Below are 15000 nucleotides of genomic sequence, written 5' to 3'. Positions count from 1 at the left end.
ATCTGATGTGTGTTTGATGTGTATCTGATGTGTGTTTGATGTGTGTTTGATGTGTGTTTGATGTGTATCTGATGTGTGTATCTGAAGTGTGTATCTGAAGTGTGTATCTGAAGTGTGTATCTGAAGTGTGTATCTGATGTGTATCTGATGTGTGTATATGGTGTGTGTATCTGATGTGTGTATCTGATGTGTGTATCTGGTGTGTATCTGATGTGTATCTGAAGTGTGTATCTGATGTGTGTATCTGAAGTGTGTATCTGATGTGTGTATCTGAAGTGTGTATCTGATGTGTGTATCTGATGTGTGTATCTGATGTGTATCTGATGTGTGTATCTGAAGTGTGTATCTGATGTGTGTATCTGATGTGTATCTGATGTGTGTATCTGAAGTGTGTATCTGATGTGTGTATCTGATGTGTGTATCTGATGTGTGTATCTGATGTGTGTATCTGATGTGTATCTGATGTGTGTATCTGAAGTGTGTATCTGAAGTGTGTATCTGATGTGTGTATCTGATGTGTGTATCTGATGTGTGTATCTGAAGTGTGTATCTGAAGTGTGTATCTGATGTGTGTATCTGATGTGTGTATCTGAAGTGTGTATCTGATGTGTGTATCTGAAGTGTGTATCTGATGTGTGTATCTGAAGTGTGTATCTGATGTGTGTATCTGAAGTGTGTATCTGAAGTGTGTATCTGATGTGTGTATCTGAAGTGTGTATCTGATGTGTGTATCTGAAGTGTGTATCTGAAGTGTGTATCTGAAGTGTGTATCTGATGTGTGTATCTGATGTGTGTATCTGATGTGTATCTGATGTGTGTATCTGAAGTGTGTATCTGAAGTGTGTATCTGATGTGTGTATCTGATGTGTGTATCTGAAGTGTGTATCTGATGTGTGTATCTGAAGTGTGTATCTGATGTGTGTATCTGAAGTGTGTATCTGATGTGTGTATCTGAAGTGTGTATCTGATGTGTGTATCTGATGTGTGTATCTGATGTGTGTATCTGATGTGTGTATCTGATGTGTGTATCTGAAGTGTGTATCTGATGTGTATCTGATGTGTGTATCTGATGTGTGTATCTGAAGTGTGTATCTGATGTGTGTATCTGATGTGTGTATCTGAAGTGTGTATCTGATGTGTGTATCTGAAGTGTGTATCTGATGTGTGTATCTGATGTGTATCTGATGTGTGTATCTGAAGTGTGTATCTGATGTGTGTATCTGATGTGTGTATCTGATGTGTGTATCTGATGTGTGTATCTGATGTGTATCTGATGTGTGTATCTGAAGTGTGTATCTGAAGTGTGTATCTGATGTGTGTATCTGATGTGTGTATATGGTGTGTGTATCTGAAGTGTGTATCTGATGTGTGTATCTGATGTGTGTATCTGATGTGTGTATCTGATGTGTGTATCTGATGTGTGTATCTGATGTGTATCTGATGTGTGTATCTGAAGTGTGTATCTGATGTGTGTATCTGATGTGTATCTGATGTGTGTATCTGATGTGTATCTGATGTGTATCTGATGTGTGTATCTGAAGTGTGTATCTGATGTGTGTATCTGATGTGTATCTGATGTGTGTATCTGAAGTGTGTATCTGAAGTGTGTATCTGATGTGTGTATATGGTGTGTGTATCTGATGTGTATCTGAAGTGTGTATCTGAAGTGTGTATCTGATGTGTGTATATGGTGTGTGTATATGGTGTGTGTATCTGATGTGTGTATCTGATGTGTGTATCTGAAGTGTGTATCTGATGTGTGTATATGGTGTGTGTATCTGATGTGTGTATATGGTGTGTGTATCTGATGTGTGTATATGGTGTGTGTATCTGAAGTGTGTATCTGATGTGTGTATCTGGTGTGTATCTGGTGTGTATCTGAAGTGTGTATCTGAAGTGTGTATATGGTGTGTGTATCTGATGTGTGTATCTGATGTGTGTATCTGATGTGTGTATCTGAAGTGTGTATCTGATGTTTGTATCTGATGTGTGTATCTGAAGTGTGTATCTGATGTGTGTATCTGAAGTGTGTATCTGATGTGTGTATCTGAAGTGTGTATCTGAAGTGTGTATCTGATGTGTGTATCTGATGTGTGTATATGGTGTGTGTATCTGATGTGTGTATATGGTGTGTGTATCTGAAGTGTGTATCTGATGTGTGTATCTGGTGTGTATCTGGTGTGTATCTGAAGTGTGTATCTGAAGTGTGTATATGGTGTGTGTATATGGTGTGTGTATCTGATGTGTGTATATGGTGTGTGTATCTGATGTGTGTATATGGTGTGTGTATCTGGTGTGTGTATATGGTGTGTGTATCTGATGTGTGTATATGGTGTGTGTATCTGATGTGTGTATATGGTGTGTGTATCTGAAGTGTGTATATGGTGTGTGTATCTGATGTGTGTATCTGATGTGTGTATTTGATGTGTGTATCTGATGTGTGTATATGGTGTGTGTATCTGATGTGTGTATATGGTGTGTGTATCTGATGTGTGTATCTGATGTGTGTATCTGATGTGTGTATATGGTGTGTGTATCTGAAGTGTGTATCTGATGTGTGTATATGGTGTGTGTATATGGTGTGTGTATCTGAAGTGTGTATCTGATGTGTGTATCTGAAGTGTGTATCTGATGTGTGTATATGGTGTGTGTATATGGTGTGTGTATCTGAAGTGTGTATCTGATGTGTGTATATGGTGTGTGTATCTGATGTGTGTATATGGTGTGTGTATCTGATGTGTGTATCTGATGTGTATCTGAAGTGTGTATATGATGTGTGTATATGGTGTGTGTATCTGATGTGTGTATCTGGTGTGTATCTGAAGTGTGTATCTGAAGTGTGTATATGGTGTGTGTATCTGAAGTGTGTATCTGATGTGTGTATCTGGTGTGTATCTGAAGTGTGTATCTGAAGTGTGTATCTGATGTGTGTATATGGTGTATGTATCTGATGTGTGTATCTGATGTGTGTATCTGATGTGTGTATCTGGTGTGTATCTGGTGTGTATCTGGTGTGTATCTGAAGTGTGTATCTGAAGTGTGTATCTGATGTGTGTGTCTGATGTGTGTATCTGAAGTGTGTATCTGATATGTGTATATGGTGTGTGTATCTGGTGTGTATCTGAAGTGTGTATCTGATGTGTGTATCTGGTGTGTATCTGAAGTGTGTATCTGAAGTGTGTATCTGATGTGTGTATATGGTGTATGTATCTGAAGTGTGTATCTGATATGTGTATATGGTGTGTGTATCTGAAGTGTGTATCTGATGTGTGTATCTGGTGTGTATCTGAAGTGTGTATCTGAAGTGTGTATCTGATGTGTGTATATGGTGTATGTATCTGAAGTGTGTATCTGATATGTGTATATGGTGTGTGTATCTGGTGTGTATCTGGTGTGTATCTGATGTGTGTATCTGAAGTGTGTATCTGAAGTGTGTATATGGTGTGTGTATCTGGTGTGTATCTGGTGTGTATCTGATGTGTGTATCTGAAGTGTGTATCTGAAGTGTGTATATGGTGTGTGTATCTGGTGTGTATCTGAAGTGTGTATCTGATGTGTGTATCTGATGTGTGTATATGAAGTGTGTATCTGATGTGTGTATATGAAGTGTGTATCTGATGTGTGTATCTGATGTGTGTATATGAAGTGTGTATCTGATGTGTGTATATGGTGTGTGTATCTGGTGTGTATCTGAAGTGTGTATCTGATGTGTGTATATGAAGTGTGTATCTGAAGTGTGTATATGGTGTGTGTATCTGGTGTGTATCTGGTGTGTATCTGAAGTGTGTATCTGATGTGTGTATCTGATGTGTGTATATGAAGTGTGTATCTGATGTGTGTATATGGTGTGTGTATCTGGTGTGTATCTGAAGTGTGTATCTGATGTGTGTATATGGTGTGTGTTCAGGGGAGTGGTGGTGGAGCCCCCTGCTGGAGGAGCTGCAGGAGGAGGGCCGCTGTGTTCAGGCCGACAGCTGGAGCCTGGTGGTGGAGCCTAAGTTCCTGCAGTCGCTCCACAAAGACCTCATCAAGAAGCAGGACGTCATCTACGGTACTTTAGTATATATTGTGCTGTCTATCCCCCGACAGGGTGGAATCAGGATGGAAGGAAACAACTCCTCGTTTTGATGTTTTAATCCAAATCCAAATAGGTTGTTAACCTTTGAAGAAAAAGGACAACAACAATACAACAATTAGGATCACACATATCCCACACACATTAAATCACATTCAATATAATAATCACACTCACTAGTGGCCTCTCCTGATTCCTCAATCTCAATGACGTTCATTTATTTATCCCCTCTATTTCTAACACATCAATAAACCCCACGAATCTCCACCCAGGTTTAAAGTCACACTTTAAACTGAACTCATACACCCAGCACAAACCATGAGTTTACAGCACGTATATATTCATATAATATCTGAGGACAGTACTTACAGTATCTGTATAACAGTATATGATGAGTGTGTGTTGTATATAGAAAGTACTTACAGTATCTGTATAACAGTATATGATGAGTGTGTGTTGTATATAGAAAGTACTTACAGTATCTGTATAACAGTATATGATGAGTGTGTGTTGTATATAGAAAGTACTTACAGTATCTGTATAACAGTATATGATGAGTGTGTGTTGTATATAGAAAGTACTTACAGTATCTGTATAACAGTATATGATGAGTGTGTGTTGTATATAGAAAGTACTTACAGTATCTGTATAACAGTATATGATGAGTGTGTGTTGTATATAGAAAGTACTTACAGTATCTGTATAACAGTATATGATGAGTGTGTGTTGTATATAGAAAGTACTTACAGTATCTGTATAACAGTATATGATGAGTGTGTGTCCGTGTGTCAGAGCTGATCCAGACGGAGTTCCACCACGTGCGCACGCTGCGCATCATGGAGGGCGTGTACCGCCGGGGGATGCTGGAGGAGGTGCTGCAGGAGGCGGCCGTGGTGCACACCATCTTCCCCTGCCTGGACCAGCTGCTGGAGTGGCACAGCAGCTTCCTGTCCCAGCTGCTGGCCCGCAGGAAGGAGGGTCTGATGGAGGGCAGCGGCAACTTCACTGTGCGGCGCATCGGAGACCTGCTGCTGGGACAGGTGAGGGGTAACTGAGGGGTAACTGAGGGGTGACTGAGGGGCGACTGAGGGGCGAATGAGGGGCGAATGAGGGGCAACTGAAGGGTGACTGAGGGGCGACTGAGGGGCAACTGAGGGGCAACTGAGGGGCGACTGAAGGGCAACTGAGGGGTGACTGAGGGGCAACTGAGGGGCAACTGAGGGGCGACTGAGGGGTGACTGAGGGGCAACTGAGGGGCGACTGAGGGGTGACTGAGGGGCGACTGAGGGGTGACTGAGGGGTGACTGAAGGGCGACTGAGGGGTAACTGAGGGGTGACTGAGGGGCAACTTAGGGGGAACTGAGGGGTGACTGAGGGGTAACTGAGGGGTAACTGAGGGGTGACTGAGGGGTAACTGAGGGGCAACTGAGGGGTAACTGAGGGGTGACTGAGGGGCAACTGAGGGGTGACTGAGGGGTGACTGAAGGGCGACTGAGGGGTAACTGAGGGGTGACTGAGGGGCAACTTAGGGGGAACTGAGGGGTGACTGAGGGGTAACTGAGGGGTGACTGAGGGGCAACTGAGGGGCGACTGAGGGGTGACTGAGGGGTGACTGAGGGGCAACTGAGGGGGAACTGAGGGGCGACTGAGGGGGTGACTGAGGGGGAACTGAGGGGTGACTGAGGGGTAACTGAGGGGTGACTGAGGGGCGACTGAAGGGCGACTGAAGGGCGACTGAGGGGTGACTGAGGGGTAACTGAGGGGCAACTGAGGGGCGACTGAAGGGCGACTGAGGGGTGACTGAGGGGTAACTGAGGGGTGACTGAGGGGTGACTGAGGGGCAACTGAGGGGGAACTGAGGGGTGACTGAGGGGCAACTGAGGGGGAACTGAGGGGTGACTGAGGGGGTGACTGAGGGGTGACTGAGGGGTGACTGAGGGGGTGACTGAGGGGGTGACTGAGGGGTGACTGAGGGGTGACTGAGGGGGTGACTGAGGGGTGACTGAGGGGTGACTGAGGGGTGACTGAGGGGGTGACTGAGGGGTGACTGAAGGGTTATATAACGGGTTACTGACCCTGTGTGTGTGTGTGTGTGTGTGTGTGTGTGTGTGTGTGTGTGTGTGTGTGTGTGTGTGTGTGTGTGTGTGTGTGTGTGTGTGTGTGTGTGTGTGTGTGTGTGTGTGTGTGTGTGTGTGTGTGTGTGTGTGTGTGTGTGTGTGTGTGTGTGTGTGTGTGTGTGTGTGTAGTTCTCAGGGCAGTGTGCAGACGACATGAAGAAACTGTACTCTGAGTTCTGCAGTCGACACCCGAAAGCTGTGAAACTTTACAAAGAGGTTCTGACCCGAGACCGGAAACTGCAGCAGTTCATCAGGGTGAGTACCAGAACCAGAGCCTAGTCCTGGACAACAACCAGAACTTAGTCTTGAAGCTGGACCAGAATCTGGTCTTAAAGCTGGACCAGAACCTTGTCTTGAAACCGAACCTAGTCTTAAAGCTGGACCAGAACCTTGTCTTTAATTAGAACCTAGACTTGAAGCTTGACGAGAACCTAGTCTTAAACCAGAACCTGGTCTTGAAGCTGGACCAGAACCTAGTCTTAAACCAGAACCTAGTCTTGAAGCAGAACCTAGACCCGAAGCTGGACAAGAACCTAGTCTTGAAGCTGGACCAGAACCTAGTATTAAAGCTGGACCAGAACCTAGTATTGAACCAGAACCTAGTGTTGAACCATAACCTAGTCTTGAAGCAGAACCTAGACTTGAAACTGGACACAAATCTAGTCTTAAAGCTGAACCAGAACCTAGTCTTGAACCAGAACCTAGTCTTAAACCAGAACCTAGTCTTGAAGCTGGACCAGAACCTAGTCTTGAACTAGAACCTAGTCTTGTAGCAGAACCTAGACCTGAAGCTGGACAAGAACCTAGTCTTGAAGCTGGACCAGAACCTAGTATTAAAGCTGGACCAGAACCTAGTCTTAAACCAGAACCTAGTCTTGAAGCTGGACCAGAACCTAGTCTTGAACCAGAACCTAGTCTTGAAGCTGGACCAGAACCTAGTCTTGAACTAGAACCTAGTCTTGTAGCAGAACCTAGACCTGAAGCTGGACAAGAACCTAGTCTTGAAGCTGGACCAGAACCTAGTATTAAAGCTGGACCAGAACCTAGTCTTAAACCAGAACCTAGTCTTGAAGCTGGACCAGAACCTAGTCTTGAACTAGAACCTAGTCTTGAAGCTGGACCAGAACCTAATCTTGAACTAGAACCTAGTCTTGTAGCAGAACCTAGACCTGAAGCTGGACAAGAACCTAGTCTTGAAGCTGGACCAGAACCTAGTATTAAAGCTGGACCAGAACCTAGTCTTAAACCAGAACCTAGTCTTGAAGCTGGACCAGAACCTAGTCTTGAACCAGAACCTAGTCTTGTAGCAGAACCTAGACCTGAAGCTGGACAAGAACCTAGTCTTGAAGCTGGACCAGAACCTAGTATTAAAGCTGGACCAGAACCTAGTATTGAACCAGGACCTAGTGTTGAACCATAACCTAGTCTTGAAGCAGAACCTAGACTTGAAACTGGACACAAATCTAGTCTTAAAGCTGAACCAGAACCTAGTCTTGAACCAGAACCTAGTCTTGAAGCAGAACCTAGACTTGAAGCTGGACCTGTATCTAATGTGGTGTTTCTGTCTATCCCATAATGCTCAGCGGGCCTGTCGTGGTCCTCTTCTGCGTCGCCATGGTGTCCAGGAGTGCATCCTGCTGGTGACTCAGCGAATCACAAAGTACCCTGTCCTCATCCAGCGGATCCTCGACAACACCAAGGGTACCTCGACCTCTGACCTCTAATAACCCCTGACCTCTAATAACCTCTGACCCCTAATAACCTCTGACCCCTGCTATGACCTCCAGGTAGTGAGGAGGAGTCTCAGGCTCTGACCCGGGCTCTGCTGCTCCTGAAGGGGCTCATCAGCTCCGTGGACCAGGAGGTTCTGGAGCTGGACCGGACCCGGAGGCTGCAGGAGGTCCAGGCCCGTCTGGATCCCAGGGCCCAGGCGGAGGTTCAGGGAGGAGGAGAGTTCAGAGGGGGAGAGCTGCTGAGGAGGAGGCTGCTCTACGAGGGACCCCTCCTCTGGAAGGTGCAGGGCTCCAGGATGAAAGGTACAGTCACCTGTGTACCTGTCCATCTGCCTACCTGTCCACCTGTCCACCTAACCATCTGTCTACCTGTCCACCTGTCCACCTAACCATCTGTCTACCTGTCTACCTGTCCACCTGTCTACCTGTCTACCTGTCCATCTGTCTACCTGTCCACCTGGATACCTGTCCATCTGTCCATCTGTCTACCTGTCCACCTGTTGTGATGCTGACCAGCTGTTTGTTTGTCTCCAGATGTGCAGGTCTTGCTGATGTCGGACATCTTGGTTTTTCTTCAGGAGAAAGATCAGAAGTTCACTTTCCCATCCCTGGTGAGTCAGACCTGGTCCCTGAAGGAGTCCTCTGGTCCCTGAAGGACCTGTTAGCCCCCTGGTCCCTGAAGGACCTGTTAGTCCTCTGGTCCCTGAAGGACCTGTTAGTTCTCTGGTCCCTGAAGGACCTGTTCGTCCTCTGGTCCCTGAAGGACCTGTTAGTTATCTGGTCCCTGAAGGACCTGTTAGTCCTCTGGTCCCTGAATGACCTGTTAGCCCCCTGGTCCCTGAAGGACCTGTTCGTCCTTTGGTCCCTGAATGACCTGTTAGTCCTCTGGTCCCTGAAGGACCTGTTCGTCCTTTGGTCCCTGAAGGACCTGTTAGTCCTCTGGTCCCTGAATGACCTGTTAGTCCTCTGGTCCCTGAAGGACCTGTTCGTCCTTTGGTCCCTGAAGGACCTGTTAGTCCTCTGGTCCCTGAAGGACCTGTTAGCCCCCCGGTCCCTGAAGGACCTGTTAGCCCCCTGGTCCCTGAAGGACCTGTTAGTCCTCTGGTCCCTGGAGGACCTGTTAGTTCTCTGGTCCCTGAAGTACCTGTTAGCCCCCTGGTCCCTGAAGGACCTGTTAGTTCTCTGGTCCCTGAAGGACCTGTTAGTTCTCTGGTCCCTGAAGGACCCGTTAGTTCTCTTTTCCCTGAAGGACCTGTTAGCCCCCTGGTCCCTGAAGGACCTGTTAGTCCTCTGGTCCCTGGAGGACCTGTTAGTTCTCTGGTCCCTGAAGTACCTGTTAGCCCCCTGGTCCCTGAAGGACCTGTTAGTTCTCTGGTCCCTGAAGGACCTGTTAGTCCTCTGGTCCCTGGAGGACCTGTTAGTTCTCTGGTCCCTGAAGGACCTGTTAGCCCCCTGGTCCCTGAAGGACCTGTTAGTTCTCTGGTCCCTGAAGGACCTGTTAGTTCTCTGGTCCCTGAAGGACCCGTTAGTTCTCTTTTCCCTGAAGGACCTGTTAGTCCTCTGGTCCCTGAAGGACCTGTTAGCCCCCTGGTCCCTGAAGGACCTGTTAGTCCTTTGGTCCCTGAAGGACCTGTTAGTCCTCTGGTCCCTGAAGGACCTGTTAGCCCCCTGGTCCCTGAAGGACCTGTTAGTCCTCTGGTCCCTGAAGGACCTGTTAGCCCCCTGGTCCCTGAAGGACCTGTTAGTCCTCTGGTCCCTGAAGGATATCCTGAGCCTGTACCTGTCTGTCTCTCACCTGTCTCTCTCTCACCTGATATCCTGACCCTGTACCTGTCTCTCTCTCACCTGTCTGTCTCTCACTTGTCTCTCTCACCTGATATCCTGACCCTGTACCTGTCTCTCTCTCACCTGTCTGTCTCTCACTTGTCTCTCTCACCTGATATCCTGACCCTGTACCTGTCTCTCTCTCACCTGTCTGTCTCTCACTTGTCTCTCTCACCTGATATCCTGACCCTGTACCTGTCTCTCTCTCACCTGTCTGTCTCTCACTTGTCTCTCTCACCTGATATCCTGACCCTGTGCCTGTCTCTCTCTCACCTGTCTGTCTCTCACTTCTCTCTCTTTCTCTCACCTGATATCCTGACCCTGTACCTGTCTGTCTCTGACCTGTCTCAGGACAAGTCTCCGGTGGTCTCCCTCAATAACCTGATCGTCAGAGACATAGCCAATCAGGAGCGAGGGATGTATCTGATCAGCGCCTCCTGCCCCCCCGAGATGTACGAGCTGCATGCCTCCTCCAAGGAGGGCCGAAAGACCTGGATGAGCCGGATCCAGCAGGCAGCCGGCAGGTGAGCAGTATTATACATGTACTATTATATATTTATATATAAGTACTGCAGTATTCAGACCTGGATGAGCCGGATCCAGCAGGCGGCCGGCAGGTGAGCAGTATTCAGTTATAGTACTGTAGTATTCAGTTATTTTACTGTAGTATTCAGTCAGAGTACATGTAGTATTCAGTTATAGTACTGTAGTATTCAGTTATAGTACTGTAGTATTCAGTTAGAGTACATGTAGTATTCAGTCAGAGTACATGTAGTATTCAGTTATAGTACTGTAGTATTCAGTTATAGTACTGCAGTATTCAGTCAGAGTACATGTAGTATTCAGTCAGAGTACATGTAGTATTCAGTTATAGTACTGTAGTATTCAGTCAGAGTACATGTAGTATTCAGTTATAGTACTGTAGTATTCAGTTATAGTACTGTAGTATTCAGTCAGAGTACATGTAGTATTCAGTCAGAGTACATGTAGAGTTGCTAGTACTGAGGTAGTACCATAAGTATCAGTGATGAGCCGGATCCAGAAGGTGGCCGGCAGGTGAGTAGTATTCAGCTGCTAGTACTCAATTATAGTACTGCTAGTACTGCGGTAGTACCATTAGTAATGCAGTAGTACCATTAGTACTGAGGTAGTGCCATTAGTACTGAGGTAGTGCCATTAGTACTGAGGTAGTGCCATTAGTATTGAGGTAGTGCCATTAGTACTGAGGTAGTACCATTAGTACTGAGGTAGTGCCATTAGTACTGAGGTAGTACCATTAGTACTGAGGTAGTACCATTAGTACTGAGGTAGTGCCATTAGTACTGAGGTAGTGCCATTAGTACTGAGGTAGTACCATTAGTTCTGAGGTAGTACCATTAGTTATGAGGTAGTACCATTAGTACTGAGGTAGTGCCATTAGCACTGAGGTAGTACCATTAGCACTGAGGTAGTGCCATTAGTACTGAGGTAGTGCCATTAGTACTGAGGTAGTACCATTAGTACTGAGGTAGTACCATTAGTACTGAGGTAGTACCATTAGTACTGAGGTAGTGCCATTAGTACTGAGGTAGTACCATTAGTTCTGAGGTAGTACCATTAGTTATGAGGTAGTGCCATTAGTACTGAGGTAGTACCATTAGTACTGAGGTAGTACCATTAGTTCTGAGGTAGTGCCATTAGTTATGAGGTAGTACCATTAGTACTGAGGTAGTACCATTAGTACTGAGGTAGTACCATTAGTTATGAGGTAGTACCATTAGTACTGAGGTAGTGCCATTAGTACTGAGGTAGTACCATTAGTTCTGAGGTAGTACCATTAGTTATGAGGTAGTGCCATTAGTACTGAGGTAGTACCATTAGTACTGAGGTAGTACCATTAGTCCTGAGGTAGTACCATTAGTTCTGAGGTAGTACCATTAGTACTGAGGTAGTACCATTAGTCCTGAGGTAGTACCATTAGTTCTGAGGTAGTACCATTAGTACTGAGGTAGTACCATTAGTTCTGAGGTAGTACCATTAGTACTGAGGTAGTACCATTAGTACTGAGGTAGTGCCATTAGTTCTGAGGTAGTGCCATTAGTTATGAGGTAGTACCATTAGTACTGAGGTAGTGCCATTAGTACTGAGGTAGTACCATTAGTTCTGAGGTAGTACCATTAGTTATGAGGTAGTGCCATTAGTACTGAGGTAGTACCATTAGTACTGAGGTAGTACCATTAGTTCTGAGGTAGTGCCATTAGTTATGAGGTAGTACCATTAGTACTGAGGTAGTGCCATTAGTACTGAGGTAGTACCATTAGTTCTGAGGTAGTACCATTAGTTATGAGGTAGTGCCATTAGTACTGAGGTAGTACCATTAGTACTGAGGTAGTACCATTAGTCCTGAGGTAGTACCATTAGTTCTGAGGTAGTACCATTAGTACTGAGGTAGTACCATTAGTCCTGAGGTAGTACCATTAGTTCTGAGGTAGTACCATTAGTACTGAGGTAGTACCATTAGTTCTGAGGTAGTACCATTAGTACTGAGGTAGTACCATTAGTACTGAGGTAGTGCCATTAGTACTGAGGTAGTACCATTAGTACTGAGGTAGTGCCATTAGTACTGAGGTAGTACCATTAGTCCTGAGGTAGTACCATTAGTTCTGAGGTAGTACCATTAGTACTGAGGTAGTACCATTAGTTCTGAGGTAGTACCATTAGTACTGAGGTAGTGCCATTAGTCCTGAGGTAGTACCATTAGTTCTGAGATAGTACCATTAGTACTGAGGTAGTGCCATTAGTCCTGAGATAGTACCATTAGTACTGAGGTAGTACCATTAGTACTGAGGTAGTACCATTAGTTATGAGGTAGTACCATTAGTACTGAGGTAGTACCATTAGTACTGAGGTAGTACCATTAGTACTGAGGTAGTACCATTAGTTATGAGGTAGTACCATTAGTACTGAGGTAGTACCATTAGTACTGAGGTAGTACCATTAGTTATGAGGTAGTACCATTAGTACTGAGGTAGTACCATTAGTTCTGAGGTAGTACCATTAGTTCTGAGGTAGTACCATTAGTTCTGAGGTAGTACCATTAGTTCTGAGGTAGTACCATTAGTTCTGAGGTAGTGCCATTAGTACTGAGGTAGTACCATTAGTTATGAGGTAGTACCATTAGTACTGAGGTAGTACCATTAGTTCTGAGGTAGTACCATTAGTTCTGAGGTAGTACCATTAGTTCTGAGGTAGTACCATTAGTTCTGAGGTAGTACCATTAGTACTGAGGTAGTGCCATTAGTCCTGAGATAGTACCATTAGTTCTGAGGTAGTGCCATTAGTCCTGAGGTAGTGCCATTAGTCCTGAGGTAGTACCATTAGTACTGAGGTAGTGCCATTAGTCCTGAGATAGTACCATTAGTACTGAGGTAGTGCCATTAGTACTGAGGTAGTGCCATTAGTCCTGAGGTAGTGCCATTAGTCCTGAGGTAGTACCATTAGTACTGAGGTAGTACCATTAGTTATGAGGTAGTGCCATTAGTACTGAGGTAGTACCATTAGTACTGAGGTAGTACCATTAGTTATGAGGTAGTACCATTAGTACTGAGGTAGTACCATTAGTTCTGAGGTAGTACCATTAGTTCTGAGGTAGTACCATTAGTTCTGAGATAGTACCATTAGTTCTGAGGTAGTACCATTAGTACTGAGGTAGTGCCATTAGTCCTGAGGTAGTGCCATTAGTCCTGAGGTAGTACCATTAGTACTGAGGTAGTACCATTAGTTATGAGGTAGTGCCATTAGTACTGAGGTAGTACCATTAGTACTGAGGTAGTACCATTAGTTATGAGGTAGTACCATTAGTACTGAGGTAGTACCATTAGTTCTGAGGTAGTACCATTAGTTCTGAGGTAGTACCATTAGTTCTGAGATAGTACCATTAGTTCTGAGGTAGTACCATTAGTACTGAGGTAGTACCATTAGTCCTGAGATAGTACCATTAGTTCTGAGGTAGTACCATTAGTTCTGAGGTAGTACCATTAGTTCTGAGGTAGTACCATTAGTACTGAGGTAGTACCATTAGTTCTGAGGTAGTACCATTAGTTCTGAGGTAGTGCCATTAGTACTGAGGTAGTACCATTAGTTCTGAGGTAGTGCCATTAGTCCTGAGATAGTACCATTAGTTCTGAGGTAGTGCCATTAGTCCTGAGGTAGTACCATTAGTTCTGAGGTAGTACCATTAGTCCTGAGGTAGTACCATTAGTACTGAGGTAGTACAATTAGTTCTGAGGTAGTGCCATTAGTTCTGAGGTAGTGCCATTAGTCCTGAGGTAGTACCATTAGTACTGAGGTAGTACCATTAGTTCTGAGGTAGTGCCATTAGTTCGGAGGTAGTGCCATTAGTACTGAGGTAGTGCTATTAGTTCTGAGGTAGTACCATTAGTTCTGAGGTAGTGCCATTAGTCCTGAGGTAGTACCATTAGTTCTGAGGTAGTGCCATTAGTCCTGAGGTAGTACCATTAGTACTGAGGTAGTACCATTAGTTCTGAGGTAGTGCCATTAGTACTGAGGTAGTACCATTAGTCCTGAGGTAGTACCATTAGTCCTGAGGTAGTACCATTAGTACTGAGGTAGTACCATTAGTTCTGAGGTAGTACCATTAGTACTGAGGTAGTACCATTAGTTCTGAGGTAGTGCCATTAGTACTGAGGTAGTACCATTAGTCCTGAGGTAGTACCATTAGTCCTGAGGTAGTACCATTAGTACTGAGGTAGTACCATTAGTTCTGAGGTAGTGCCATTAGTTCTGAGGTAGTGCCATTAGTCCTAAGGTAGTACCATTAGTACTGAGGTAGTACCATTAGTTCTGAGGTAGTGCCATTAGTACTGAGGTAGTACCATTAGCACTGCAGTAGTTGACAGTCTTGTGTTTTGTCCTCAGCTGTCCATCCAGAGATGAGTTTCCTCTCATCGAGACTGAAGACAAAGCTTTACTGCGCAGACTCAGAGGTAATGGTCCTCCTCCTCCTCCTCCTCCTCCTCCTCCTCCTCCTCCTCCTCCTCCTCCTCCTCCTCTCTAACATGTCTCCTCCTCCCCCAGCGGACATCCAGCAGAAGGACCGGGAGGTGCTTGAGCTACTGCAGGAGCGAGTGACTCTGTTCTCTGACCTGGTGGAGGCCACAGGAAGAGGAGGAGGAGAGGAAGAGGAGGAGGAGATCAGCTCCTCCTCCTCTTCCTCCTGCAGGAACCTGTTCAGAGCAAACTCCTCTGCTGC

At 45.4% G+C, this 15000-nt stretch overlaps 1 protein-coding gene across 3 annotated transcripts in view; it reads left to right on the top strand.

Moving 5' to 3' along the window:
* arhgef2b (rho/rac guanine nucleotide exchange factor (GEF) 2b) overlaps positions 1-15000 on the top strand; it is a 38697-nt gene that overhangs the window by 12960 nt on the left and 10737 nt on the right. For all 3 annotated transcript variants that reach the window (XM_079694250.1, XM_079694249.1, XM_079694251.1), the window contains 9 exons: positions 3908-4051; positions 4868-5115; positions 6322-6447; positions 7776-7893; positions 7980-8228; positions 8460-8536; positions 10101-10273; positions 14667-14734; positions 14826-15000. The exon at positions 14826-15000 is cut by the window's right edge and continues 41 nt beyond it. In XM_079694250.1, coding sequence (XP_079550376.1) covers positions 3908-4051; positions 4868-5115; positions 6322-6447; positions 7776-7893; positions 7980-8228; positions 8460-8536; positions 10101-10273; positions 14667-14734; positions 14826-15000 — 1378 coding nt within the window. The remainder of the gene's footprint in view (positions 1-3907; positions 4052-4867; positions 5116-6321; positions 6448-7775; positions 7894-7979; positions 8229-8459; positions 8537-10100; positions 10274-14666; positions 14735-14825) is intronic.

The sequence above is a fragment of the Notothenia rossii genome (assembly GCF_949606895.1).
Source record: "Notothenia rossii genome assembly, chromosome: 7".
NCBI lineage: Eukaryota > Metazoa > Chordata > Actinopteri > Perciformes > Nototheniidae > Notothenia > Notothenia rossii.
The sequence above is the reverse complement of the archived record's forward strand: the minus strand, read 5'-3'. Positions and strand labels throughout refer to the sequence as shown.